Source organism: Physeter macrocephalus, chromosome 21 (assembly GCF_002837175.3).
Source record: "Physeter macrocephalus isolate SW-GA chromosome 21, ASM283717v5, whole genome shotgun sequence".
Lineage (NCBI taxonomy): Eukaryota > Metazoa > Chordata > Mammalia > Artiodactyla > Physeteridae > Physeter > Physeter macrocephalus.
In genome coordinates, this window is record NC_041234.1 from 32204711 (window position 1) to 32232630 (window position 27920).

Here is a 27920-nt window from a genome sequence, read left to right on the forward strand (position 1 = left end):
GTTGGCAAATAGCCACTCCTCCCCACCACCTGAGGCTCCTCCTCTGTGTCACCTACACACCTGCCTGTCTGTCCTGGGGTCACTGGCAAGAGAGCAAGGATCAGGAGAATAGGCAGGCAGAATGAGAGCTCCCCTCAAGCCTGACCCCAGGGCTTTCCCTGGGTGAGTGCCCTTGCGCAGTGAAGGGGAGTAGGTGAGACATGCTGCTAGAGGCTCAGGTGGAGGTCCTGCTCTCAGCAACCCTTGGGGCTGTGCTCAGGAGAGCTGGTGGATGGAGAAGTGCTGGGCACCGCCCAGTGCTTGCGGATCTGCCCCTGGAGCTGCTGGTGGTGGAGCAGGTACTGTGAGTTCCATGCCTGCTCTGTGCCCCTGAACACTCACTAATAAGGGCCCCCAAAGAACAAAGGTCTTTCAATGAATAAAGGTTCCTCATTTCCTCACAGTTGAATCACTAGATCTTGTCTTTGGTACTTAGTGCATTTTTTGTGTTGTTTAGGAAATCCTCACCTACCCCAAGACCTAAACAAATATTTACCTATATTTTCTACTAAGAGTTTTAAAGCATTAATTCTTTTGAAACGTTTGATTCTTTTGCCCTTCACCCAAAACCACTAATTGTTAACATTTTGTCACATTTGCTTTCTTTTCTCAATTTGTGTATATATGTATGTACGTATGTATGTGTATACACACAGATATATTTAAAACTTTATTTCCTGAACCACTTGAGAGTAATTTGCAGACATAATTCCCCTTTACCCTTAAATACTTAATGTGTATCTCTTAAGAACAAGGACATTCTCTTACATAATCACAGTACAGTTATCAAAATCAAGAAATTGCACATTGATCTAGTACTATCTAATATTTGATGTGTATTATCTAATTACCTAATGAGGCCAAAAACTCGGCCTCTGTGCACCAGTGCCAAATCGAATCTCAGAGACAGAGTTTTGGGTGAAGTAGAGAAGAGTAGCTTTATTGCTTTGCCAGACAAATGGGGACACAGTAGGCTCCTGCCCCGAAAAACTGTGTGTCCCAACCCAGGAGGATCTGGTGAGGAGTTTTATAGCAATGGTTCAAGGGCAGGTTTGCTGATAAGGATTAGAGTGTGTGCAGGGCCTGCACTCGTTTAATCTGGTCTCAGGTAGTCTCCTGATGAGCTTCTCTGGTTCCTTTAATCTGGCCTCATGTGGTCTTCTCTGGAATGAAGAATGCTAACACCTTCCATTTGTTGGGGGTTTTAGTTCTGTAAAGAGCTCAAAGATATTATGTGTATCCCTTGAGGAGGAACCAGGACCCTGCCCCAAGGCTGCACTATTGTTTCTTGGCTGCTTCTCCCTTGTCTCTGCATCCCCTCCCTTACCTGATTAGCAACTGTTCAAATCTGCCCTTTGGAAGTCAGGGAAGGTCATGGAGGCTGGAATCTATTCCCTACAAACAAGAAATGGGAGACAGGGAGTTCCCTGGTGGTCCAGTGGTTAGGATTCCAGGCTTTCACTGCTGGGGCCCAGGTTCAATCCCTGGTCGTGGAACTGAGATCCCACAAGCCATGCAGAATAGGCAAATAAATAAAGACAAAAATCTTAAAAAAAAAGAACAGGGGACAAAAAGGCTTCCATGCCCAGGAGCCCCACAGGGTCCTGCTTGCTTTCACTAACATACAATTTGTAAATAATTTTCCCAGTTGTCACGATAACATCCTTTATAGCATTTCCCCCTGATCCAGGACCCAATCCAGGCTCATGTATTATGTTTAGTTGTCATGTTCCTTTACCCTTTAATCTGAAACAGTTCCTTAGCCTTTCCTTGACTTTCATGACACCATTTGGAAGAATGTCCCTCAATTTGGGTTTTTTTCCTGCTTCCTCATAATTAGATTCAGGTTTTTCATTTTTGTCAAATATCACAGAAATGATGCTGTGTTCTCAGTGCCTCATGTTGGCAAGAATTCAATACCAATTTGTCCTTTATTGATAATGTTAACTTTGATCACCTGACTAAGATGGCATCTGTCAGGTACTGTAAAGTTACTATATTTCTCTTTGTGATTAACAACTAGGTTGTGGGGAGATACATTGAGACTATGTATACACTGAGACTATTTCTCATGCTTTTGTCTGCTGATTGTAGCATCTAGCGATGATTCTTGCCTGTAACAATTAATTACGGTGCTATTTCCCTAATGGTGTTTTTCTAATTCCATCATTTCTTCTATGTTGATTAGTTGGCATTCTCCTATAAGGAAAAACATTCCTTTCTCTGACTGCTGAAATGACAATTGTATGCCAGGCACAATGAGTACACCTTGTTTTACCATTTGTCACTAATAGGAACTAGAGCTTCTTGGAGATATGACTGACGCCAGGGTTGGAACAGAGAAAGTACAAAATGATTCTGGAAGAACTCATTGTGCTGGGAAGTAATGAAGCACTCAAAAGATGGGAACATGTCAAAATGACACAGGAGCCACTTTGAAGGAGCTCCCTCTGGTCAAATCTGGGACAATTTGAGTAGCAAAAGAAATCATAATAGTAATAGATTATCATCTACTGAATAAAGTAGGAAGTGACCAGACCCTATAATAGGTAGGTAGGTACATAGGTAGGCAGATAGAGAGGAAAGAAGTGAATGCCCCCCCCTTTTTTTCTTTTTTCTTTTTTTTTTGGCTGTGCTGCACTGCTTGCTGGGTCTCAGTTCCCCGAACAGGGATTGAACCCTGGCCACAGCAGTGAAAGTGCCGAATCCTAACCATTAGACAACCAGGGAGCTCCTGTGAGTGCTCCTTTTTAATAACATCTTGATCTTTTTTGCTGTGTCCCCTACTCCAGTCTTTCTGAGGATAATTTAGTAGTTTGTTAAAACTTTTTATTTGGAAATAATTATAAATTTATAGGAAGTTGAAAAGATGGTACAGAGAGGTCTCATGTAACTCTTTACCCAGTTTCCCCTAATGATTACGTCCTGCATCACTAGAGTACAATTATCACAAACAGGAAATTGACATTTCTGCGGTGTGCGTGTCGTTCTCTGCCATCTTACACATGTGTAGATTCCTGTACAATAATCCAGATACAGAACTATTCCATCACCACATAGGTCTCTACTGGTGTTGACGTTTTACCAGTTAGAGTGAAGTGTAGAAAACTTAGCTCCCTCTAAGTCCCTTTACCCTCACCAATTACAATTGTCTTAAATATTTCCTCTACATACATGGAGATCCACATCATGTTATATGTAAAAGTAAAATGTTATACTTTTTACTTTGACCTTCAAATATAATTTAGAAAACTCAAGAGGAAAAGGAAAGTCTATTGTATTTACCCATATTTTTTCTCTTTCCATTTTTCTTCTTTCCTGATGTTCCGAGACTTCTTTTACCATCTCCTTTCTGTTTAGAGAACTTCCTTTAAGCCATTCTTTTAGGGTAGGTCTGCTGACAACAGATTTTCTTAGTTCTTCTTCTGAGAATATCTTGATTTCCCCTTCATTTCTTCTTTCTTAGTAACAGCTTTATTTAGATATAATTCACATACCATAGTTTACCCATTTAAAGTGTCCAATTCAGGGACTTCCCTGGTGGTGCAGTGGTTAAAAATCTGCCTGCCAATGCAGGGGACATGGGTTCAAGTCCTGGTCCAAGAAGATCCCACATGCCGCAGAGCAACATGAGCCACAACCACTGAGCCTGCGCTCTAGAGCCCATGAGCCACAACTACTGAGCCTGTGTGCCACAACTACTGAAGCCCACGTGCCTAGAGCCCATGCTCCACAACAAGAGAAAGCTCGTGTGCACCAACAAAGACCCAACGCAGCCAAATATAAAAATAAATATAAATAAATAAATAAATTTATTTTAAAAATAAAGTGTCCAATTCAATGTTTTTTGTATGTTTATGGATATGTGCAACCATCACTACAATCAATTTTAGAACATTTTCATCACCTCAAAAAGAAACCCCATACCCTTAAGCCATCACTCTGCCCCACCTCACCTCCCTGCCTCTTCCAACCCTAAGCAAACATTAATATGCTTTCTGTCTCTATAGACTTTACTATTCTGGACACTTCACATGAATGGAATCACATAACATGTGATCTTTTTGTCTGGCTTCTTTCACTCAGCATAATGTTTTTAAGGAGCTCCCTCTGGCCAAACCTGGGACAATTTGAGTAGCAAAAGAAATAATGATAGTAATAGGTTATAACCCACTGAATAAAGTAGGAAGTCACCAGTCCATAATAGGTCAGCAGGTATATATGTAGGTAGGCAAATAGATAGGGAAGAAGTGTAGCATGTACATGTAGTAACATGTATCAGTATTTCCTTCCTTTTTGTGGCTGAATAATATTCCATTGTGCAGGTGTATCCCATTTTGTTTATTCATTTGTCAGCTGATGTACATTTGGGTTGTTTCCACCTTTTGGCTATTATAAGTAATGCTGCTGTAAACATTTGTGTACATGTTTTTATGCAGATATATATTTTCATTTATCTCAAGTATATGTATACACCTAGGAGTGGAATTGCTAAGTCAAATGATAACTCTATGTTTAATAATTTGAGGAACTGCCAGACTGTTTTCTAAAGCAGCTGCACCCGTTTACATTCCCACCAGCAGTGTATGTATGAAGTTTCCAATTTTTCCAAATCCTCATCAGCACTTGTTATTATCTGACTTTTTGATTCTAGCCATCCTAGTGAGTGTGAGGTAGTATCTCATTGTAGTTTTGATTTTCATTTCCCAGATAATTAATGATGTTAAGCATCTTTTCATGTACTTAATGGCCATGGCCGCTTCATTTCTTAAGGATAATTTTGCCAGATATGGAATTCAGGGTTGACAGTTCTTTTCTTTCAGCACTTGAAAAATGTTGTGCCACTTCCTTCTCTCCACCATGGTTTTGGGTGAGAAATCTGCTGTCACTTTAATTGTTTTTCCCCTATAGGTAAGGTGTCATTTCTCTCTTGCTGATTTCAAGATTTTGTCTTTGTCTTTAGTTTTCTGAAGTTTGACTATAATGTGTCTTCATATAATTTCTTTGGTTTATCCTTTTGGGGTTTGCTCAGCTTCTTGAAACTCTAAGTTGATATCTTTTGCCAAATTTGAGAAATTTTCAGCTATAATTTCTTCAAATACTTTTCAGCCCCACACTTTCTCCTCTCTTTCTGGAACTCTGGTGACACGAATGCCAGATCTTTTATTATAGTCTCAGAGGTCCCTGAGGCTCTGCTCATTTTTTTTCCAGTCAATTTTCTTTCTGTTGTTCAGATTGGATCATTTCTATTGTTCTATCATCAAGTTCTCTAATTCTTTCCTCTGTCCTCTCTATTCTGCTGTTGAGCTCTTCCACTGATATTAAAATTTTAGTTATTCTATTTTTCAGTTCTAAAATTTCCATTCTGTTCTTCTTTATATCTTTTTTTCTGAGGCTTTCTGTTTTTGCATTTAAGTATATTGAAGCATTTTAAAAAAATAATAGCAAAGCACTGTTAGCACAGGGACAAAATGTTCCCCTGATGACTCTAATGCATAACCAGGCTTTTTTAAAAAAATATATTTATTTATTTGTTTGGTTGCTCCAGGTCTTAGTTGCAGCAGGTGAGCTCCTTTGTTGCAGCTCACATGCTCCTTAGTTGTGGCATGTGAACTCTTAGTTGTGGCATGCATGTGAGATCTAGTTCCCTGACCAGGGATCAAACCCAGGCCCCCTGCATTGGGAGTGTGGAGTCTTAACCACTGTGCCACCAGGGAAATCCCTGAAGCATTTTTATAATGGCTGCTTTAAAATCCTTGATAATTCTAACATCTGTGTCATCTCAGTGTCAGTGTCAGTTGATTGTCTTTTCTCATTCCAATTAAGATTTTCTTACTTCTTCACGTGATGCCTGATTTTCAGTTATGTCCCGGATATTTTGGGAACTCTGAGACTCTGGATATTGTTTAAACCTTGTGTTTAGCAGTCTCCCTCCAACACTGTTCTGCTAAAAAAGGAGAATCTCCTTCTTACTGCCAGGTGGAGGTGGAAGTTCAGGTCCCTAATTAGCCTCCTTTGATACCCCAGAGGGGACAAGCACCTTGTTGATCCTGGGTGGAGGTGGAATTTCATGCTCCCCACCAGACCACCTCTGACACCACCCTGGTGGGGAGACAAAAAGGTACCTCATTAGTGTGTTGGGGGTAGAAGTTCAAGATCCCCTCATAGCCTAAATTGACACTGTGTGGGAGGGGCCTCATTATCCCCAGGCAGGGATGAAAACCTAGGCTCCCCACTCAGCCTTTGCTGATGAGAATTGGGATGGGAGCTGCAGCTTTTTTCTGTGATGCTTGGCTGGAGTAGGGCAGTAATTATCTAAATTTGTCTCTCTTGCTACATTGGCCCTTTCCTGGTACTTTGGCTAGAGATAGCAGGCTTTCTTGGGACTGTTTTTATCTGCACCAGTTGGCATTCTGCATTGCCAGCTTCTCCACCACCCAGTCCAAGATATATGGGGTGAAAAGAAAATTCAGGGAAATCACTGCTCTGTCACTCCTCAGGTTCCAAGGTCCCTAGCCAGTTAGCCTCCTCTCCAACTGACAGTCTTCTTATCTTTTTTTTATATATAATGTCCAGGGTTTGTAGCTACTTAGCAGGAGAAATAGGGAGAATTGTATCTATTCCATCTTGAACCCATGGGTAACTTTAAACTTAATTTTTTAATAGGTAATACATTCACATAGTTCTTTCCCCCACTCCCACAGATTTCCCTAACCAAGAAACCAGTCTGGATTAGTTGGTGGGTGGGTGGGTGGATGGGTGGTATATGCTTATAGATTATGCAAATAAAAACAACTAAGAAAATATCCTTCACATTTTTCCACAAAGATAGTAGATACTGTTATGCTGAACACTGATTTTTAAAATTACTGTTAATTTTAAACTTTTTTATCATGAAATATTACACACATTTTGAATAATGCTGCTGTAAATACTCTTGAACATGCCTCTTGTTGCACATGAGCACATATTCCAATTGAGCATATTTCCATGGATGGAATCACTGTGTCCTTGTGTATGCATGTTTCAGCATTACCTGGTAAAGCCAAAAGGTTTTCCAATCTGGTCGTCCAATTTACAGCTCCATTAGACATATGAGAGTTTTCATTGCACCATGTTCTCTTCAACACTTAATACTGCCATTCTTCAAAAAACTTTTTTATTGAGGTATAGTTGATTTATAATATTATATAAGTTTCAGGTGTACAACATAGTGATTCACAGTTTCTAAAGATTATACTCCATTTATAGTTATTATAAAATATTGGCTATATTCCCTGTGCTGTACAATATATCCTTGTTGCTTATTTATTTTATACATAGTAGTTTGTACCTCTTAATCCCCTACCCCTACCTTTCCCCTCGCCCCTTTCCTCTCCCCACTCGTAACCACTAGTTTGTTCTCTATGTCTGTGAGTCTGTTCCTGTTTTTTGTTATATTCACTAGTTTGTTTTATTTTTTCGATTCCACATATAAGTGATATCATATAGTATTTGGCTTTTTCCGTCTGACTTATTTCACTTAGCATAATACCCTCCAAGTCCACCCATGTTGTTGCAAATGGCAGAATTCCATTCTTTTTATGGCTGAGTAGTATTCTATTGTATATATATACCACATCTTCTTTATCCATTCATCTGTTGATGGACATTTAGTTTGCTTCCATGTCTTGGCTATTGTAAATAGTGCTGCTTTGAACATTGGGGTGCATGTATCTTTTCAAATTAGCATTTTTGTTTTCTTTGGATATATACCCAGGGGTGGAATTGCTGAATCATATGGTAGTTCTGGTTTTAGTGTTTTGAGGAACTGTTTACCACAGTGCTGCACCAATTTACATTCCCAACAACAGTGTACATGGGTACCTTTTTCTCCACATCCTTGATATTGCCAGTGTTTTTCATTGAAGACATTGTAGGGGTTGTGTAATGGTAACTCATTATGGTTTGAATGTGCATTCCCTGGCTACTAAGGAAGTTAAGCCCTTTTTGTGTTTATTAATGCCTTGGAATTCCTCTTTTGTAAAATGCCTGTTCAGACCTTTTGCCCACTTTTCTACTGGTGATCTCTCTCATTTTTAAAAAAATTGGTTTGTAAGGGTTCTTTACATTCTCTGGATATGAGCCCTTTGTCAGTAATGTGTTGCAGATATCTTCTGTTTGGTGGCTTTTCTTTTTTCTCTTATAATGCTGTCTTTTAAATGAATAGAAGTTTTAAACTTCATTGGAGACAGACATCAATCTTTTTCTTTATGGTTAATGCTTTTTGCATCCTGTTTGAGAATTATTTTCATAATCCAAGATGATGAAGATATTCATCTCTACTATGTTTTTTTCTATGTTATCTTTTAAAGGCTTTATTGTTTTGCCTTTCCCCCAGTACATTTCTTCCAAATGCCTTTTAGCCCCCTTTGTGTCTTCTTATGTTGGTTGTCCAAGTTGTCTTACATTTTAGTCAATTCTATATTACCATTGCCTGGCACATAATCAACCAGTAAATGTATTGTATGTAGTTCCTACGTTAACTCAAGGTCTTAAAGAGAGCCTATTTTAATCCTCATTTTTGAAAAAAGAGGGACTGAATGAATAAATGAATGTATTTAATACACAGTGAATGTCCAGATACTTCGATGTGTTTTTCTCTCACAAAATAAAATACAAAACTGGGTGCTGGGTGAAAACCCTACATGATACATTATGGTAAAAGTCATTAAAAACAACTTCCTATTACTCTTCCCTCCATCCTCCAGTGCTGACCATGTCACCTTGAACAGGACTGTGTTGTTACAGGTGTCATTCGAGGATGTGACTGTGGACTTCAGCAGGGAGGAGTGGCAGCACTTGGACCCTGCTCAGAAGCTCCTGTACCGGGATGTGACACTGGAGAACTATAGCCACCTGCGCTCAGTGGGTAAGCACAGCCACCCTATGCACCTGCCAGGGGCCTCAGAGAGACTGTTTCCATTCTCAGCTGCTGAATGCTCTGGGGCATCTGAACTGTGTGATGGTGTCATCCTTGATTTGCCCGAGATTCTTCAGTCCTTTTTCACGTCTGTGATTATTACTCTACTCCCAGTGAAATGGGATTACTTTCCTGAAGAGCAAATGGAAGTGTCATTGAAAGGCCCCTAAACCCAATTAGCTGGACCCAATCCTGTATCATGTCCTGTTAACAGGGTACCAAGTTCCCAAACCAGAGGTCATCTTCAAGTTGGAGCAAGGAGAGGGGCCATGGACGTTGGAAGAGGAAACCCCACATCAGAGCTGCTCAGGTGAGTGAGTGTGACCTAGGCAGATGCGGGACATGGAAATAGATCTCAGTTTCTCTAGAAGAGGCTGATGCCTTTGAAAGGCTCTGAAGATATCCTATCTTGAAGGCTCGAAGCGTTTGGAGTTGCTTGGAGAGAGTTGACAGAGCCCCTCCAATATCTGAATGCTTTCTCCAAGTATGACCCTTGCCGATAACCATTGTCTTCTTTGCTTGGTTTTTGACAAGAAAGCTGTCTCTAATCTCTGTACCCTGGATCACATACATACTACCCTATCTTACCTAGGGACTTTTTATTCTTCCTACTTCACTCCCACCCCCTTATCTTAGGTTCTTTCCTTGTACATTAGGTATTTTTAATTTCCTTCCCTTTTATTCCAATTCCTCATATCCATCCCTTATGCCTCCTCTCACAGGCAACAGATCTAATGTGTTTGATCTTTGAATTTGTATGATATTCTCTTAAAACCTGAAGTATTGGTTTATAAGTATGTATTTTTAGTATATATAAATTATATTGTGCTACATGTCTTTTTTTTAAACACTTTGTTTATACATTTTTAAAATTTATTTATTTTCCTTACTTTTTTGGCTGTGTTGGGTCTTAGTTGCAGCACACAGGATCTTCATTGAGACATGCAGGATGTTTCGTTATGGCCCACGGTCTCTTTGTTGTGGCACTCATGCTTCTTTCTAGCTGTGGCTCGTGGGCTTCTCTCTAGTTGTGGCGTTTGGGTTTTCTCTCTCTCGTTGTGGCACATGGGGTCCAGGGCGCACAGGCTCAGTAGTTGTGGTGCGTGGGCTTAGTTGCCCCATGGGCATGTGGGATCTTAGTTCCCCGACCAGGGATCGAACCCGCATCCCCTGCATTGGAAGGCAGATTCTTTACCACTGGACCACCAGGGAAGTCCCTGTGCTACATGTCTTAATTATGTTCCTTTTTTTCACTCACCCCTAAGGTCTGTCCATATTGCAGTGCTCATCTGGCTTCATTCCTTCAAATTGCTGCATAGTATTGCACAGTGTGCTAGCACCACATCTTATTGAACCATACACCCAGTGGTGGAACCTAGGTTTTCGTTAACTCCCATTTAAGACAAACAACTCTACAATAAATTTCTACACAGATGTTCTCTTACAGAGTGTGAGAATTTCTCAGGGATGTATATAGAAGAGAGGGTTTGCCTGATCATTGCATATTCTCATATTGAATTTGAGCACCACCGTATTCTTCTTGAATTGGCTGCACTAATCTACTCTCCCAGCAATAGGGCACAGGGTTCTTGCTTTCCTCGAGTTTCTGCCAACAATTAGTATTACCAGAGTTTCTCATTTTGGGGCCAACTATGGGTATAAAGTGGTATCTCATTTTTTATTTCTCATTTCTCCAATACCTAGTTTGAGCATTTCATTATTGACCTGTTGTGGTCTCTTTGAGTTTCTCTCCTATGAGTGACCTTGCTCATGTTTCCCTAGTTTTGATTTGTTTCCTGTCTGTTTCGTACTGATTTGCATCCAATTTATTATTTGCCGCCTTCTCCAGCCTTCTCCTCATTATCCCCATAAATGAGGTTGCCCTACGGACCCTGTCTACTGTTCACCAGTCTTTTCTTCATATACATGCAAGGATTCATCCATCCTGAAATTCTGATGACTGTTTTTGACATCTCCAGTCTGTTCTTCCCTTGTACTTTAGTACTACATTTAGCTACCCAGAAAGTTCCATTGAGATGTTTCTCTTGCTCCTCACTACATCAGAAATTGGAATCATTACCTCATGTATCAGAAACCCTTCTCACCTTCCAACTTTTCTCACATTTGTCAGTGTTTCTTAAATCTTTCTGTCATTTATTAAGTTAATCACTCTACAGTTCCTACTGCTTTTCCATTTCTGAGATTATCATTTTCAGTTCTCAGTTCATCTTCTTAGTTCCCAGTAATATCACCCCAAACCAGCTCCATATTTTCTTATGCCTGGATTATAATTTTTCTATTACTGATTGTATTTGCTGATTCCATTCTTTTTATTAGTTCACTTCAAAAGCTAATGATAAATTTCATTGCCTAAAATGTTCTATCTATCTTGACATTAACTTTATGAAAAAACCTACAATTATTCCCCATGACTTAGCATGTGACAATTAAACTCTTCATTCAGAGAGGCAAACAACATGGCCATGTATTTCCAATTCGAATGTGTATCTGTATATTTTGTATAACCTATGCTCAAGTCCATTTTTAACATATTTTATGATTCTATGAGCTTTATTTATGTTAATAGTTCTATGAGTTTTGGTGAATTCCCTGGCGGTCCAGTGGTTAGGACCCAGCGCTTTCACTGCCGGGGCCTGGGTTCGATCCCTGGACGGGGACAAAAATCCCGTAAGCCACGTGGTGTGGCCAAAATAATAATAATAATAATTCTTTGAGTTTTGACAAATGCATACAGTCATGTAGCCACCACCACAATCAAGATATAGAACAAAAATTACCTCAGGTCCCTTTATTGTCACTTCTTCCCACCACTTCCAGACCTGGAAAATACTGATGTATTTTCTGTCTCTATAGTTTTGCCTTTGCCAGAATGTCATATAAATGGAATCATACAGTATGAAGCTTTTTGAGCCTGGCTTCTTTCACTTAGCATAAAGCATTCAAAACTCATTCCTATTGTTGTGTTTTCCATAGTTTGTCCCTTTTTTATTGCTGAGTAGTATTCCATAGTATGGATGTATCACAGTTTATCCATTCATCAGCTGAAGGATATTTGGATGGTTTCCAGTTTTGGTGTTTATGAATAAAGGTGCTATGTTTATATATTTGTTTCCATATTTTGTGTGATGATAAGATTTCATTCACTTGGGTAAATACCTAGGAGTCAGATTGCTGGGCTGTATGGTAAGTATATGTTTAACTTTATTAGAAACTGCCAAACTTTTCCAAAGTGGCTATACAATTTTAAATTCTAACCAGCTATGTATGAGAGTTCCAGTTGATCTGCATTCTCACCAGCACTTGGAATTGTCCATTTTAAAAACTTTTAGCCATTCTAATAGTAAGATAGTTGTGTCTTACTGTGATTTTAATTGGCATTTCCATAATAGCTAATATTTGACATCTATATATCTTCTTTGGTGAAGTGTTTGTACAAATCTTTTGCCCAGCTTTCTATAGGGAACATTGTTTTCTTATTGTTGAGTTTTGAAAGTTCATTATATATTATGGACACAAGTTATTTATCAGATATGTGTTTTGCGAATTTTTTTATTTGCTTATCAGTGTCTTTCACAAGGCATTTAAAATTTTGACAAAGTCTAATTTATCTTTTTTCTTATTTTATGGATTGTGCTTTTGGTGTTGTATCTAAGAAATCTCTACCTAATCCAAGGTCCCCCCCAAAATTAGGTCTTACATTTAGTTCTGTGATGCATTTTGCATTAATTTTTGTATGTGATTTAAAGTATGGATCAGAGTTTTGTGTTTGTTCGTTTTTGCACATGGCTATCCAATTATTTCAGCATCATTTATTTTTTTAAAAAAGCTATCCTCCTCTCAACTGAATTGCCTTTGCACCTTTATTGAAGATCAGTTGTCATATGTATGTGGGTCTCTTTCTGGACTCTTCATTCTGTTCCATTGATCTATGCATGTATCTTTATACCATTCCCACACTGTCTTGATTACTGTAGCTATGTAATAAATTTGAAATCATGTCATATTAGTCCTCCAACTTTGTTCTTCTCTTTCAAATTGTTTTGGCTATTCTAAGTACTTTGTGTATCCATTTGAATTTTACAGTTAATTTTTCAATTTCTATGAAAGTGAATTTTGATTGTGATTACATTGAATCTATAAGTCAGTTTGGAGAGAATTAACATCTTAACGTTATCAACTCTTCCAATCCAAATATATAAATGATTTGATAATTTATATATTGCAAACTGATTACCACCATAGCATTAGCCAACACCTCCATCCCATCACATAGTTACCATTTCTTTTTTGTGGTGAGAATATTTAAGGTCTACTCTCTAGGCAACATTCAAGTATATGACACAGTATCATTATCTATAGTCACCATGCTGCACATTAGATTCCCAGAACTTGTTCATCTTATAACTGGAAGTTTGTACCCTTTGACTAATAGCTCTCCATTCCCTCCACGCTCCAGTCCCCGGGAACCACCACTCTACTGTCTGTTTCTCTGAGTTTGGCTTTCTTAGATTCCACATACAAGTGATAATACCATGCAGTATTTGTCTTTCTCTGACTTATTTCACTTAGCATGATGCCCTCAACGTTCAGACAAGTTGTAGCAAATGGCACAATGTCCTTCTTTCTCATGGCTGAATAATATTCCATTGTATATATATACTACATCTTTATCCATTCAGTGTGGACAGACACGGGTTGTTTTCATATCTTGCTATTGTGAATAATGCTGCAATTAACAATGGAGTGCAGATATCTGTAAGAGATCCTGAAATCAATTCCTTTGGATATATACCCAGAAGTGGAATTGCTGGATCATATGATAGGTCTCTTTTGAATTTTTTGAGGAAACTCCATACTGTTTTCCATAGTAGCAGCACCAATTTACACTCCCACCACAGTACACAAGTGTTCCCTTTTCTCCACACCCTCATAAGCATTTGTTATCTCTTGTCTTTTTGATGAAAGCCATTCTAACAGGTGTGAGGTGATATCTCGTTGTGGTTTTGACTTGCATTTCCCTGAGGATTACTGATATCAAGCACCTTTTCATGTACCTGTTTGCCATTTGTATGTCTTCTTTGGAAAACTGTCTGTTCAATTTTCTGCCCATTTTTTAAATTGTTTTTTGCTATTGAGCTGTATATGTTCTTTATATATTTTGCATATTAACTCCTTATCAGATATATGATTTGTAAATATCTTCTCCCATTCCATAGGTTGCCTTTTCATTTTGTTGATTGTTTCCTTTGCTGTGCATTTTTAATGTTTTCTTGATGTCTGCCATATTTGATAGTGTTCCCCTTATCTGACTCTTTATTCTGTGCTCTATCTATTTAGATGATACATTTTCACCTTGTGATCAGATTTCACTATTTCATGAAATGGCTCTTAATTACTCCAGAATATATGGCTCTTTCTTTTTCCTCATTCTCCACCCCACAGGAACTCACAGAAAAACATAGGATTTTAGACTATGTGGTAACTAAGGCTTTTTTTACCTCTAAGTTTTTAGAAAGCCCCCAGAATTAAGAGCCTATTGTTCAGATTCACAGACATAGAGAACATACTTGTGGTTGCCAAGTGGGGGAGGGGTGGACTGGGAGTTTGGGATTAACAGATGCAAACTATTATATATAGAATGGATAAACAACAAGGTCTAACCGTATAGCACAGGGAACTATATTCAATATCCTGTGATAAACCATAATGGAAAAGAATTTTTAAAAAGATCCATTCTTACACTGAAAAAAAAAGAGCCTGTTTCTTATTGTATAACTTGGGACCTAATCAAGAGAGAGAAACCATATACTAATTTGAACATGGAAAGTTTAACAAAGAATTATTAGTGCCACTGCAATGAGAAGCCCACGCATCGCAATGAAGAGTAGCCCCCGCTTGCTGCAACTAGAGAAAGCCCACGTGCAGCAACGAAGACCCAATGCAGCCAAAAATAAATAAATAAATATTTTTTTTAAAAAATAATTATTAGCTATTGTGGGATTGAGGTAACATGTAAAAGTAAAGAGAACTCTAAAGAATAAAGGAATAGCAAATTAGTGTGGGAGGGTATCTCTAAGGCTGTGAAGGAACACCCAAGGAAGTGCCTCCCCTGCTTCCCAGGGATGAATCCAGACCTTATAGGGAGGGCATATCCATGGCTCATGGCATGGCAGCTGTCGTGCCACACTGGTTGAACTTACTGGAAATCTACTCTCTGCGGTTCCAGAAAAAGCTGATCATAGGGAAGTGTCTCATTGGAAATATTCCACTACAAGCCATCTGAGAGGGGTGCCAGGGTAAACTGCTGGGTGCTGGGTGCTGCTGGCTGCACTGCACTGCAGCAGCTGGGTGCTTGGGAAGCCATATGAGTCGCAGGAGCTGGGTGCTAAAGAAATGACCTGCACTGCAAGATCTGGGTGCCTGAGAAGCTGCCTGTGCATTAGGAGCCAGATGCTGCTGAAGCCACCACACTGCTGAAGCCTGGTAATAGACAAGCTTCCCTTGCTGGAGGAGCCTGCTGAGTGAGCTCACTAGAACCAGGAAGCAAAACCCCTTCCTCCAGTGTTTCCCCATCGCCCTGTATTGGCAAGGTTCAACATCATGCCAGATGGCAAAGGAAAAAAGAGTCAGATCCATTTATGTAGAGCGGGCAAGGAAGGGTGAATTGGGGGTTGAAAGGCAAAAAATTGATAACTGTAACACTTATTCTTCAGTTTTCTGAGCCAAGCATGGAAAATATTTAGTAAACTTAAATTTATTGAATTTGGGGAGATGATAGGCAGAGGAGGATATTTTTCTCTCTTTCAGAAGGATCCTTCAAATATCTGATCAGAGGAATTCAAAAGACCATAGATTATATTTGGAAAGGGAAAATAATTGCATGAAATGTTAATAATTTCAGGCTTTGTGTGTTAATTCTCTCTGTTATAACACAAAACTGTGCCAAATTTAGTATCAATATGAGTGGTACTGTGTCTGCTTTATACATTCATAACAGATATAACCTCCCTAGAGGTGTACTAAAATTAGAGCTGATATCAAGGACAATACCTTTTGAATATGCACAGAGGAGCAAAGCAACAAGCTTAATATAACTGTATTCTCTCTTACATAAGCATTCTCAGGTGAATGGGTGCATTCAACAGATCAACTCTGATCTTGTTGGGTCATTCAAGGACCATGTTCCAAGTTATTGCTCTGCCATCTCCTAGAGTATTTTTGTCAGCTGGGTGGTTGATGTTGGGTCATTGTTGAGTCCTCTGGGCTGGGGAAGGGGGAATGGGGGAGATTTGCCCACTGTCTTAAAGCCTGGCCTAGGAGTGGTACATATCACTTCTGCTCATATTCCACTGGTGAGGACAAAGTGAGACTGGTAAACATAATGCCCAGCTATATTCTATTACTATAAAAGAAGAGGTGAATAGATTTTGGTGGATGGTTTGCAGTCTCTGCCATAGATGGTTTGCCCTCTCCTATTTGACACTTGTTGAAAGCATATATTTTTCCTAGAGATATAGAGGAATTGGTATTTGAGGACTATAAATTTAATGTAGATGCTCGTAATGGTTCAGAGGGAAAAGCAAGAGGAAGCAGAGAGATTATTAATGTTTTAGACCTAATATGTAATAAGGGCATACATTCTGAAATATTTCTTCCATGCAGGCTTACCTTTAACAGACTTCAGTTTCTTCTTCTGGTTACTCTACTCACTGTCCTGACTTCCTACATAGTGGATATGGATTCCCAGGTTCAAATCCCATCTCTTATTTATTTACCTATTTGATCTTCAGCAAGTTACATAACTTCTCTGTGCTTCTGTTTTCTCATCTATGAAACATGATTGATAATGATAGCTACCTCTTAGGGTTTCGTGAAGATTAAATGAGCTACTTGTGTAAAGCACTTGGAAGTGCCTGGTGCATCATAAATGGTATATAATTGTTTTGCAGAGAGTAAGTGTTCTAGAATTTCATATTACTACATTATTACTACTTTCATTATTGTCATAAGGACTCTTCCATTTCTCTGTTCATCCTGACCAAACTCCATGTACCCTCTATTCTCTGATAATTGTTCTGGAGTCATTTTCATTTTTTTCTCTTTATTTTTAGATGAGGATAATGGGCAAACCCAACAACAGAGAATTTCTGAAGAAGTTTCATTACACTGTGAGAAATTTGGTCAGTCCATAGGAAAAGATTCATTGTGTTCCATTTTAGAAGAACTGTGGCAAGATAATGACCGGCTAGAGAGATATCAAGAAAACCAAAATAACCCTTTAAGTCATGTGAAAGTATTGATTAAGGAGAGGGGCTATGAATGTGAAAACATTGAAAAAATAATTCACGTGAGTACCAGGCTTGTTCCTTCCATTAAAAGACTCCATAACTATGACACATTTGGAAAGAGTTTGAAGCATACTTTAAACTTACATAATCATAATAAAAGCAATGCAACAAAGAACTTTGATAAGATTTTTAGAAATGGTAACAATTTTGCCCATAGCTCTTCCTCTACTAAGAATGAGAATGCTAATACAGGAGCAAACTCCTGTGAACTTAATCAATGTGAAAAACATCTTGGCCACAAACAAGTTCTCACCCACCATCAGAAAATTCATACTGAAGAGAAACTTTATGTGTGTACCCAATACGTACAGACATTCACCCAAAAGTCACATCTTTTTGAGCATCAGAGAATTCATGCTGGAGAAAAATCCCATGAATGCAACAAGCGTGAGAATGTCTTCACTCAGAAGCCGCAAACTGAGGTACCTCAAAGTGTTTACACAAGAGAGAAACCTTTTATATGTACTCAATGTGGGAAGGCCTTTACACTCAGGTCAAACCTCATTACACATCAGAAAATTCATACTGGGCAGAAACCCTATAAATGCAGTGAATGTGGAAAAGCCTTTTTCCACAGATCATATCTCTTTAGACATATGAGAATTCATACAGGAGAAAAACCTTATGAATGCAGTGAATGTGGAAGAGGCTTCTCCCAGAATTCTGACCTCAATATACATCAGAAAACTCATACTGGAGAGAAACACTATGCATGCAGTGAATGCGGGAAAGCCTTCACAAGAAAATCAGCACTCAGGATGCATCAAAGAATTCACACAGGAGAGAAACCTTATGTGTGCAATGAATGTGGGAAGGCCTTCATCCAGAAATCCCATTTCAATACACATCAGAGAATTCATACTGGAGAAAAACCTTATGAATGCAGTGACTGTGGGAAATCGTTCATTAAGAAATCACAACTCCATGTGCATCAAAGAATTCATACAGGAGAAAAACCTTATATATGTACAGAATGTGGAAAGGTCTTTACTCATAGGACAAATCTCACTACACATCAGAAAACTCATACTGGAGAGAAACCGTATATGTGTGCCGAATGTGGAAAGGCTTTCAGCGATCAGTCAAATCTCATTAAACACCAGAAAACTCATACTGGAGAGAAACCCTATAAATGCAATGGCTGTGGAAAGGCCTTCATATGGAAGTCACGCCTCAAAATACATCAGAAATCTCATATTGGAGAGAGACACTATGAATGCAATGAATGTGGGAAAGCCTTTATCCAGAAATCAACACTCAGTGTGCATCAGAGAATCCATACAGGAGAGAAACCCTATGCTTGTCCTGAATGTGGGAAGGCCTTCATCCAGAAATCACACTTCATTGCACATCATAGAATTCATACTGGAGAGAAGCCTTATGAATGCAGTGACTGTGGGAAATGCTTCACGAAGAAGTCACAACTCCGGGTGCATCAGAAAATTCACACAGGAGAGAAACCCAATATATGTGCTGAATGTGGAAAGGCCTTCACTGACAGGTCAAATCTCATAACACACCAGAAAATCCATACTAGAGAGAAACCCTATAAATGCAGTGACTGTGGAAAAGCCTTCACCTGGAAGTCACGCCTCACTATCCATCAGAAATCTCATACTGGAGAGAGACACTATGAATGCAGTAAATGTGGGAAAGCTTTCATCCAGAAAGCAACACTAAGTTTGCATCAGATAATTCATACAGGGAAGAAACCTTATGCTTGTACAGAATGTCAGAAGGCCTTCACTGACAGGTCAAATCTCATTAAACACCAGAAAACTCATAGTGGAGAAAAACTCTATAAAGCCAGTGACTGAAAATGCCTTCAGCTGGAAATCACAACTGGATATGCATCAGCTGTCTCATAGTGGAGAGACGAGGAGTGCCTGATGCATCAATCATTGTGCAAGGGGAGTAGATATGACAGACTACAAACAGCCTAAGTGAACAGAAGGCAAACAAAGCCAAGTATCCTTCAGTCAGGTGGAATACAAGTTGATATGCAATTATATGCATAGGGAGACACTTAGATAAAGCATTTGAGCAATAGCCCTGTTTGGTTTTATGATTCACACAGGTACTCTCAATCTCCTGCAAATGGTAGAAATAGAGACCCCAGGAGATGACTTGTAATCTCCTGTGTTTCACTTTTTGGATAAAGGGCTTTATAAATTCAGCACTGATTTGTCCTTCATACCTTGGGATGTAAAAGTCCTCAATACTGGCCAATATTTTTTTTCAAATTTCTAGGGTGGGGAGAAGAGTATTCATTGTTCTAACACCTCTGGGGCACTGAAGTACAGGCAAAAACCAATTTGGGAATGTATAATAGATCTATGAGTAGAAGCCAGAAGTTTTTGTTATCATTGACATTTAAGACAGAAAATATTGTCCTAAGGAACTGTTCTTTCTCTTCCCTTTGAGAAGTCACCATGGTATATTTTTTAAAAATTAAATAGAATTTTTAAACTTAAAGTCTGACTTTATGCATTGGCAAATTAAGCATAGCTCTAGCCTATGTTACAGGAATAGAGTTATTAAATGTTACACACACCTAAAGGTGGAAAATTTTCCCTCATTAATTCTATGCTGTGGCAGCAGGTGATTCGCACTCGAAAATGGTAGGCATACCTTCTAACCTGTACCCCAAAAGCTATCAATCATTTATGTAAGCTGCAGACCATAAACTTCCTATCCCCTTAGTAACTGACCCTAAGACAATGAAACTGAGCCACAGCACTCTGGACTTCCCATCTCATCCACTGAAGCTTCTGCTTTCTTTGGGATTTCTGTTTGAAAAACAATGGTTAAGAAATTGGATTTCAGGGCTTCCCTGGTGGCGCAGTGGCTGAGAGTCCGCCTGCCGATGCAGGGGACACGGGTTCATGCCCCGGTCTGGGAAGATCCCACATGCCATGCAGCGGCTAGGCGCGTGAGCCATGGCCGCTGAGCCTGCGCGTCCGGAGCCTGTGCTCTGCAACGGGAGAGGCCACAACAGTGAGAGGCCTGTGTAATGCAAAAAAAAAAATAAATAAATAAATAAAAGAAATTGGATTTCAATACATAAAACTTTGGTGGTTTTTCTTCCAATTTAGTTAATTTGATATATTCATTTTCTACATGCATATTAAGAGTAATTTTGTGTAGATTGCTATGGGATAAAGTCATGTTGCATTGTAGTTTTTTAGCCTAAGATATGATTATAGTTTATTATAGTTGAATAACTGGAAGACTTCTCTAGAAAGAACACTGCTTTTTTTAAAGCACTGATATATAAACACTTTCTTGATTTCAATTAAATGTTTTTGCAATACTCATAAGAAAGGGGCTTTCTTTCTAGCATGTAATTTTATTTGGTTTTTAAACCTTTTTATTAAAGTATAATGCATACAGAAAATGCATATATCATAAGCATAAAGCTTAATGAGTTCTCACAAACTGAACACTGATCAAGAAACAGAACATGACCAGCACCCCAGAAAAACTCCCTGTGCTCCCTTCCAGGCCTTACTGTCCACCTACCCCACCAGGTAAACACTACCCTGACTTAAATAGCTTTGTCTGCTCGGTATTTTATATAAATTGAGTCAAACAATTATATTTCATATTTTGGTAATATACTCTTTAAGTGTCTATCTTCTTTCATTCACATTGTAAATATGATATTCGTCCATATTGTTAAATGCAGTTATGGATAATTCATTCTTATTGTCATGTTATATTCCATTCTGTGACTACTGTACAATATATTTATCCATTCTATTGTTAATGGACATTTGTGTTGTTTGCAGCTTGGGGCTATTGGGAATAGTGCTACTATAAATACTTTAGTACCTATCTATTGGTGAACATATTTATGAACTTCTGTTAGGTATATATCTAGGAGTTGAACTGCCAGGCTATATGGTGTCCATTCTCAGCTAGTTTATAAAACTACTTTTCCAAAGTGGCTTCGCCAATGTACACTCCCACCAGCACAGTATATGAGTTCTATTTGCTCCACATCCTTGTCAACACTTGGTATTTTCCATCATTTTTACTGTAGCCATTATGGTGGATGTATAGTGATATCTCAGTGTGATTTGATTTTTATTTCCTTATCCTGCAATCCCACCATCTTCCCAAGACAGTTGACTGATATCTCAGATCTGAAACCCAGGCATGGCTCTCATGTGACTGTACCATTTTACATCTCACCAGCAATAGTAAGCAATTAGTAACTTTAAATCTTTCCACACAAAAATGCCCAAAGCTTGATGGTTTAACTGGTTAATTGCATTAAACATTTGAGGAGAAATAATGCCAACACTCCACAAAATCTTTCAGAAAATAGAGGAGGAAGGAACACTCCCCAACTCTATGAGGCCAGTATCACCCTGATACTTAAGCCATACAAACACACCACAAGAAAATAAAACTACAGACCAACATTCCTCATGAACATAGATGTAAAAATCTTCAACAAAATATTAGCAAAATGAATCCAGCAACATATAAAAGGTTTATGCATCATGACCAAGTGGGGTTTATTCCAGTGATATAAGGCTGCTTCAACATTCAAAAATCAGTCAACGCAATTTACCATATTATATATACAAGGTAAAGAAGAAAAATCACATGATCTAAAAATTCAATACAACTTTATCAAATTTCCAGCAGACTTTGTTCCCCAGAAATTGATAAGCTAATCGTAATATTTATATAGAAATAGAAAAGACCAAGATTAGCAAACAGGAATTTGCCAAAAAGCAAAGTGGAAGGACAGTAACCTCCCAATTTCAAAACTATAGAACTGCAGTAATCAAGACAGTATGGTACGGGCATGGGGATAGAGACATAGATCAATGGAACAGAACAGAGAGTCTAGGAATAAACCCTGATACTTACGGTAAAAATATTTTTTACAAAAGTGTGAAGGCAATTCATTGGGGAAAGAAAAGTCTTTTCAACATTTGGTGCAAGAATAATTTCATATCCACATGCAAAAAGATGAATTTAAATCTTACTTCACACCATACTAAAACTTAACAAAGAAATGGATCAGATATGTAAATATAAAAGCTAAAACTATAAAAGTTTTAGCAAAAAACATAGGAGAAAAATCTCTGTGACCTTGTGCTAGGCAAGGAATTCTTAAGTAAGGCACCAAGAGCATGATCCATAAAGAAAAAATGATAAGTTAGACTTCATCAAAATGAAAAATGTTTAAACTTCAAAAGGTACCATTAAGAAAATGAAAAGACAAAGCACAGACAGGGAGAAAACACTTGTAAATCATTTACCTGATAAAGGACTTGTATCCAGAATATATACAGAACACTTACAACTCAATAAAAAGAGGACAAGCAACCCAGTTTAAAATTAGGCTGAAGATTTGAAGAGATATTTCACCAAAAAATATACACAAATAAGCACATGAAGAGATGCCCAACATCATTAGTCATTAGAGAATTTCTAACTAAAACCACAATGAAATACCACTTTATATGTACTAAAACTGCTAAAATTTAAAAAAACAATTATAACAAATGTTGGCAAGGATATGGAGAATCAGGAACTTTCCTACATTTCTGATATGACTGCATTAAAATGGTATAGCCATTTTGGAGAAATTTGGCAGTTTCTTAAAAAGTTGATCATAAATTTACTAGAGGACCCAGTACTGCCATTCATATTATCTACCCAAAAGATATGTAATGTTTTCATGCAAACACTTATACTCAAATATTCATAACAGCATTATTCATACAAGACAAAAAGTGGAGACAATCCAAATGTCCATCAACCAGCAAGTAGATAAACAAAATGTGGTATATTCAGCAATAAAAAAGAACAAATACTAATAAATACTACAGCATGAACTGTTCAACTGTGGATGAACTTCAAAAATATGCTAAGTGAAAGAAGTGAGACACAAAGGATCTAGTATTGTATTTGCCTATTGTGTTTATATGAAATGTCCGCAAAAGTAAAATTTACAGAGATCTGTAGATTAGTGGTTGTCTGGGTGTGAGAATGGGAATCGTCATTAACTGTTAATTAGTACAAGGAATCTTATTGGGGTGATTAAAATGTTATAGAACTTGATTGTGATGATGGTTGCACAACTAGGTAAATTTAATAAAGGTCATTGAGGTGATCCTTAATTCCATTCCTGTTTAAACATCTGGGTTCCCTGCCATAACATCTGTTGCCACCCATATCTAGAATGAAGTGGTGTCTTGGGGCCTGTTGTACATTTAAGAATAAACTTTTGTTTTTTTAAAAAAGGTCATTGAACTGTACAATTTAAATATGGATCCTAAATTATACCTCAATAAAATTGTTTCTTTTTCAGAGTTGTTTTGGCTATTCTACGTCCTTTACATTTCCATATAAATTGTAGAATAAGTTTGTTCATTTCAACAACAAAAAAATCTGCTGTGATTTTTATTGAGGTTGGTTTGAATCTATAGATCAATTTAGGGAGAATTGAAATGTTAACAATATTGAGTTTTCTGACCTATAAATAAGGTATATCTCTCCGTTTAATTTCTCTCAACAATATTTTGTAATTTTCAGTATACAGGTCTTTCACATCTGACAAATTATTCCCTAACTATTTCACATTTTGATGCTATTTTATTTGGTGTTATTTCCACTTTATTGTGTAGTATTCATTTTTCGTTTAAATTACTTATTGTTAATTACTAGTATATAGAAAAGCAGTTGATGTTTGTATGCTTATCTTGGGCAGAAGTTGGAACAGTCCCCACACAAGACTGCCCTCACTTCTGACACCAATTGCAAGTTCAAGGGTTCACCCTCAGTTTCAATAATTCAAATCCATCCTGTAAAGCCATTACATGCATTTTCATATTTTTATACCAATTTGATTACTCTTCCTCTCTGATCTACCTCTATTTATACCTTATGATAAACTTGTGTGGAACTATTTAGCATAGAGATTAGCTGATGGTTAGCTAAATCCAATTCTTCCTCAAGCTAGTCATTTGCCATCAGTGTTATATCCTGAGAAGTCTTTAACTCAATTTCCCCATGTATTTGACCATCAATATAAATATAGTCTTAGCAACAGTGGCAGTGTTACACCATACTATAACATGGTAGTAGATGTAATCTGCATACAACACCGTACCTATAGTCAACATAATATACTGTACATTTAAAATTTGCCAAGAGAGTAGATGTCTTGTTACGTGTTCTTTCCAAAATAAAATACTCAAAAGATACTGGCACATTCATCTCCCAGAACAATATCACTCAGGTTTGTAGACTTCTATTTGACCTTCTCAGGTTCCAAAAGTAGGAGTAGTCTTGGCAGCATATGGCTTCATTCTTTCTGGCATTTGGTTTAATTGAGTTAAGAGACAATATCACCTCTTACTCTAAGCCTTTTGGGCACCAATGTAATGGATTTCCCTTGTTGCATAACCTATTTATTCATTCTTTTACTCTCAGCTATATTCCTTCTTCTCTCCATTTATCATTGAATTTGACCCAAACTTTACCACCTTTGGAAGGGACAATAGGTTCAGCCACTGTGCTGGTCCAGATTGCCAGCAGCAATACCAGTCTAGCAAATGCTTCCCCTTCAGTCCACTCCCATTTATATAGGGTATCATCACAAGTACAGAACTAGTGGTCTATCTCAACCACTAGGTAATACAGCTGTATTCACTGTCAACCCCAAGTTTGCCAAGTTGGGTGAAGGCACAGTCTATCAATCACGTTATGCCTTTAGGAATTCTGATGCAAAAGTTTGAAAGTACAATTAAAGTTTCTTGCCTAGGAATCATCCTTGCTTCTGGCCCCTGCAATTGCAGCCCTGGTCCTGGGACCACTGAATCAGGTAGGAATAAAAGAACATTGAAGTGTTGTGGGGGGAAACTGTATAGTCATACCAGCATCTTCTCCCACCTCCTCTTCCCCAGATTCTTCTGAAAAGTGAAGGAATCTATCTATTGGAGAACCTCTCTTGGCCACCCTCATGTTGAGTGTGAGCACACACTGTGAAGACGTGTAAGTCAGCCCTGCATGCCCTTATCTCCCCCAGTTTTAGACAACAAATATTTCAGTTGCCTCTTCTAAGTCTCTATCAAAGCACTACTCCTAGGATACCTCTTTGCTCATTGTTGGTCACTATAGATTGTTATTGTGGACTGAATTGTGTTCCCTCAAAATTTATATTTAGAAGCCCTAACCCTCAATGTGGTTATATTTGGAGATGGGTCCTTCGAGGAGGTAATTAAAGTTAAATGAGGTCATAAGGGTAGAGCCCTAATCCAAAAGGACTAATGTCCTTATAAAAAGAGGAAGCAACACCAGTGGTGTACATGCACAGAGAAAATGCCATGTGAGGACACAGTGAGAAGGTGGTCATCTATAAATTGGGAAGAGAGGTCTCACCAGAAACCAACCCTACTGGCAGCTTGATTTTGGACTCTCAGTCTCCAGACTGTGAGGAAATAAATTTCTGTTGTTTAAGTCACCCAGTCTGTGGTATCTTGTTATGGTAGCCCAAGCAGACTAATACAGTTGTAAAGTGTGTTCCTTGGTCTGAGGAATGTAACTCGGTGGTCCAAATTGGTACAATATTTTCTGTTCTGGTCATTTTATAGTACTCTGAGCATTTGCATCTCCCTCCAGGTATGCACAGCTCAGTTCAGAGTGTCTATTCCTGTCAGGACCCATTTGTAGCCTCTCCCAATTTGCTGAAAAACATTAATCTACACATCCAAGAGCTCAACAAACTCCAAGCAGGATAAATTCAAAAAGATCATTACCCAGACACATCATAATAAACATGCAGAAGGGCAACTACAAAGAGAAAATCTTGAAAGCAGCAAGAGAAAAATGACTCATCATATAGAAGAGAACCCCAATAACATTCACAACTGACTTCTCTTCAAAAACAACAGAGGTCAGAAGGCAATGGAATGACATATCCAAATACTGAAAGAAAAAACCTACCAACCAAGAATCTCATATCCAGCAAAAATATCTTTTAAAAATGAAGGAAGAATAAACACATTCCCAGATAAACACTCAGCTTCTTGAATCTGTAGGTTTGTCTTTTACCAAATTTAGGAAGTCTTCAGCAATTATTTCTTTGAGTAGTTCTTCAGTCATGCCCTATTTCTCCTCTCCTCCAGGACTATTAAATATTTTGTTATAATCCCACAAGTCCCTGAGGATCCATTCATTTTTAAAAAAATATTTGTTTCTTTATTTATTTGGTTGCACCAGATCTTAGTTGCAGCAGGTGGACTCCTTAGTTGTGGCATGCAGGCTCCTTAGTTGTGGCATGCAAACTCTTGGTTGTGCATGCATGTGGGATCTAGTTCCCTGACCAGAGATAGAACACGGGCCCCTTGCATTGAGAGTGTGGAGTCTTAACCACTGCTCCACCAGGGAAGTCCCCCATTCATTTTAAAATTTTATTTTCTCTCTGTTGTTCAAACTGGGTAATTTCTGTTCTTCTATCTTCCAACTCATTGATTTCTTCATCTGTTTCTCCACTGAGCTCATCTTTTGAGTTTTTTATTATGGTTATTCTATTTTTCAGTTCTAAATTTCCATTTGGTTTTTATTTATATCTTCTATATCTTTGCTGAGACCTATTTCTTTTCTGTGACTCTATTTTGTCATCTGTTTCAAGTGTGTTCATAATTGATCATTGAAGCATTTTTATTATGGCTACTTTAAAATCTTTGTCAGATAATTCTAACATCTCTGTCATCTTGGTATTCACATGTATTCCTGATTCTTGATGTGACAAGTGATTTTCAATTGAAAGATGAACATTTTCATGGAATTCCCTGGTGGCCCAGTGGTTAGGACTTTACTTTCTCCCTGCCATGGCCTGGGTTGAACCCCTGGTCAGGGAACTAAAATCCCACAAGCTGCACAGCCAAAAAAAAACAAAGAAAGATGAACTTTTTCGATATTATGTTGTAAGATCCTGGTTCTTATTTATGGCCGCACCACAGGGCTTGTGGGATCTTAGTTCTCCAACCAGGGATTGAACCCAGGCCCATGGCAGTAAAGGTGCTGAGTCCTAACCACTGGACCACCAGGGAATTCCCTAAACCTTCTTTCTAAGCTGGCTTTTTCTGACACCACTCCAGCAGGGAAAAGGAGTGGAGGGTGCCAGTTTGTTAATGCCAGCTATGGGGAGAAGTCTAGTTTCCCCACTCAGCCTCTGTTAATAACAGAGTTGGGAGGCTCCTTGCTACTGCTGGGCAAGACAGGTAGTTCCACAACCAAGTAGGACTTCACTATTTCCCTGGCTGGAAGGGGTAGCAGTGCCTCCCTACTGTTTTCCACATGGCCTCCAATGACACCACCCTAGGGGAAAAGGGAGGTCTTTCTCACATATCAGCCTTGATGCTGATATGTGAGAAAGGAAGTCTAGGCTCCTTGTATGGTTTCCACTGACATCATATAGGTGAGGGCTCATTATCACCCAGTGGGGACAAAAGTCCTGGCTTCATAGTCGATTTTTTTCTTACACAACTTCAACAGGGGTTTGGCATGACTTTTACAGT

At 38.4% G+C, this 27920-nt stretch overlaps 1 protein-coding gene across 1 annotated transcript in view; it reads left to right on the forward strand.

Moving 5' to 3' along the window:
* The window catches only part of ZNF41 (zinc finger protein 41), a 58844-nt gene extending 35172 nt beyond the window's left edge, over window positions 1-23672 (forward strand). Inside the window, exons 3-5 of the mRNA XM_007104179.4 lie at window positions 8830-8950; window positions 9216-9311; window positions 17134-23672. Of these exons, the coding sequence (XP_007104241.3) occupies window positions 8830-8950; window positions 9216-9311; window positions 17134-19187 (2271 nt within the window). The 3' untranslated portion in view covers window positions 19188-23672. The remainder of the gene's footprint in view (window positions 1-8829; window positions 8951-9215; window positions 9312-17133) is intronic.
* The last annotated feature ends 4248 nt before the right edge of the window (window positions 23673-27920 follow it).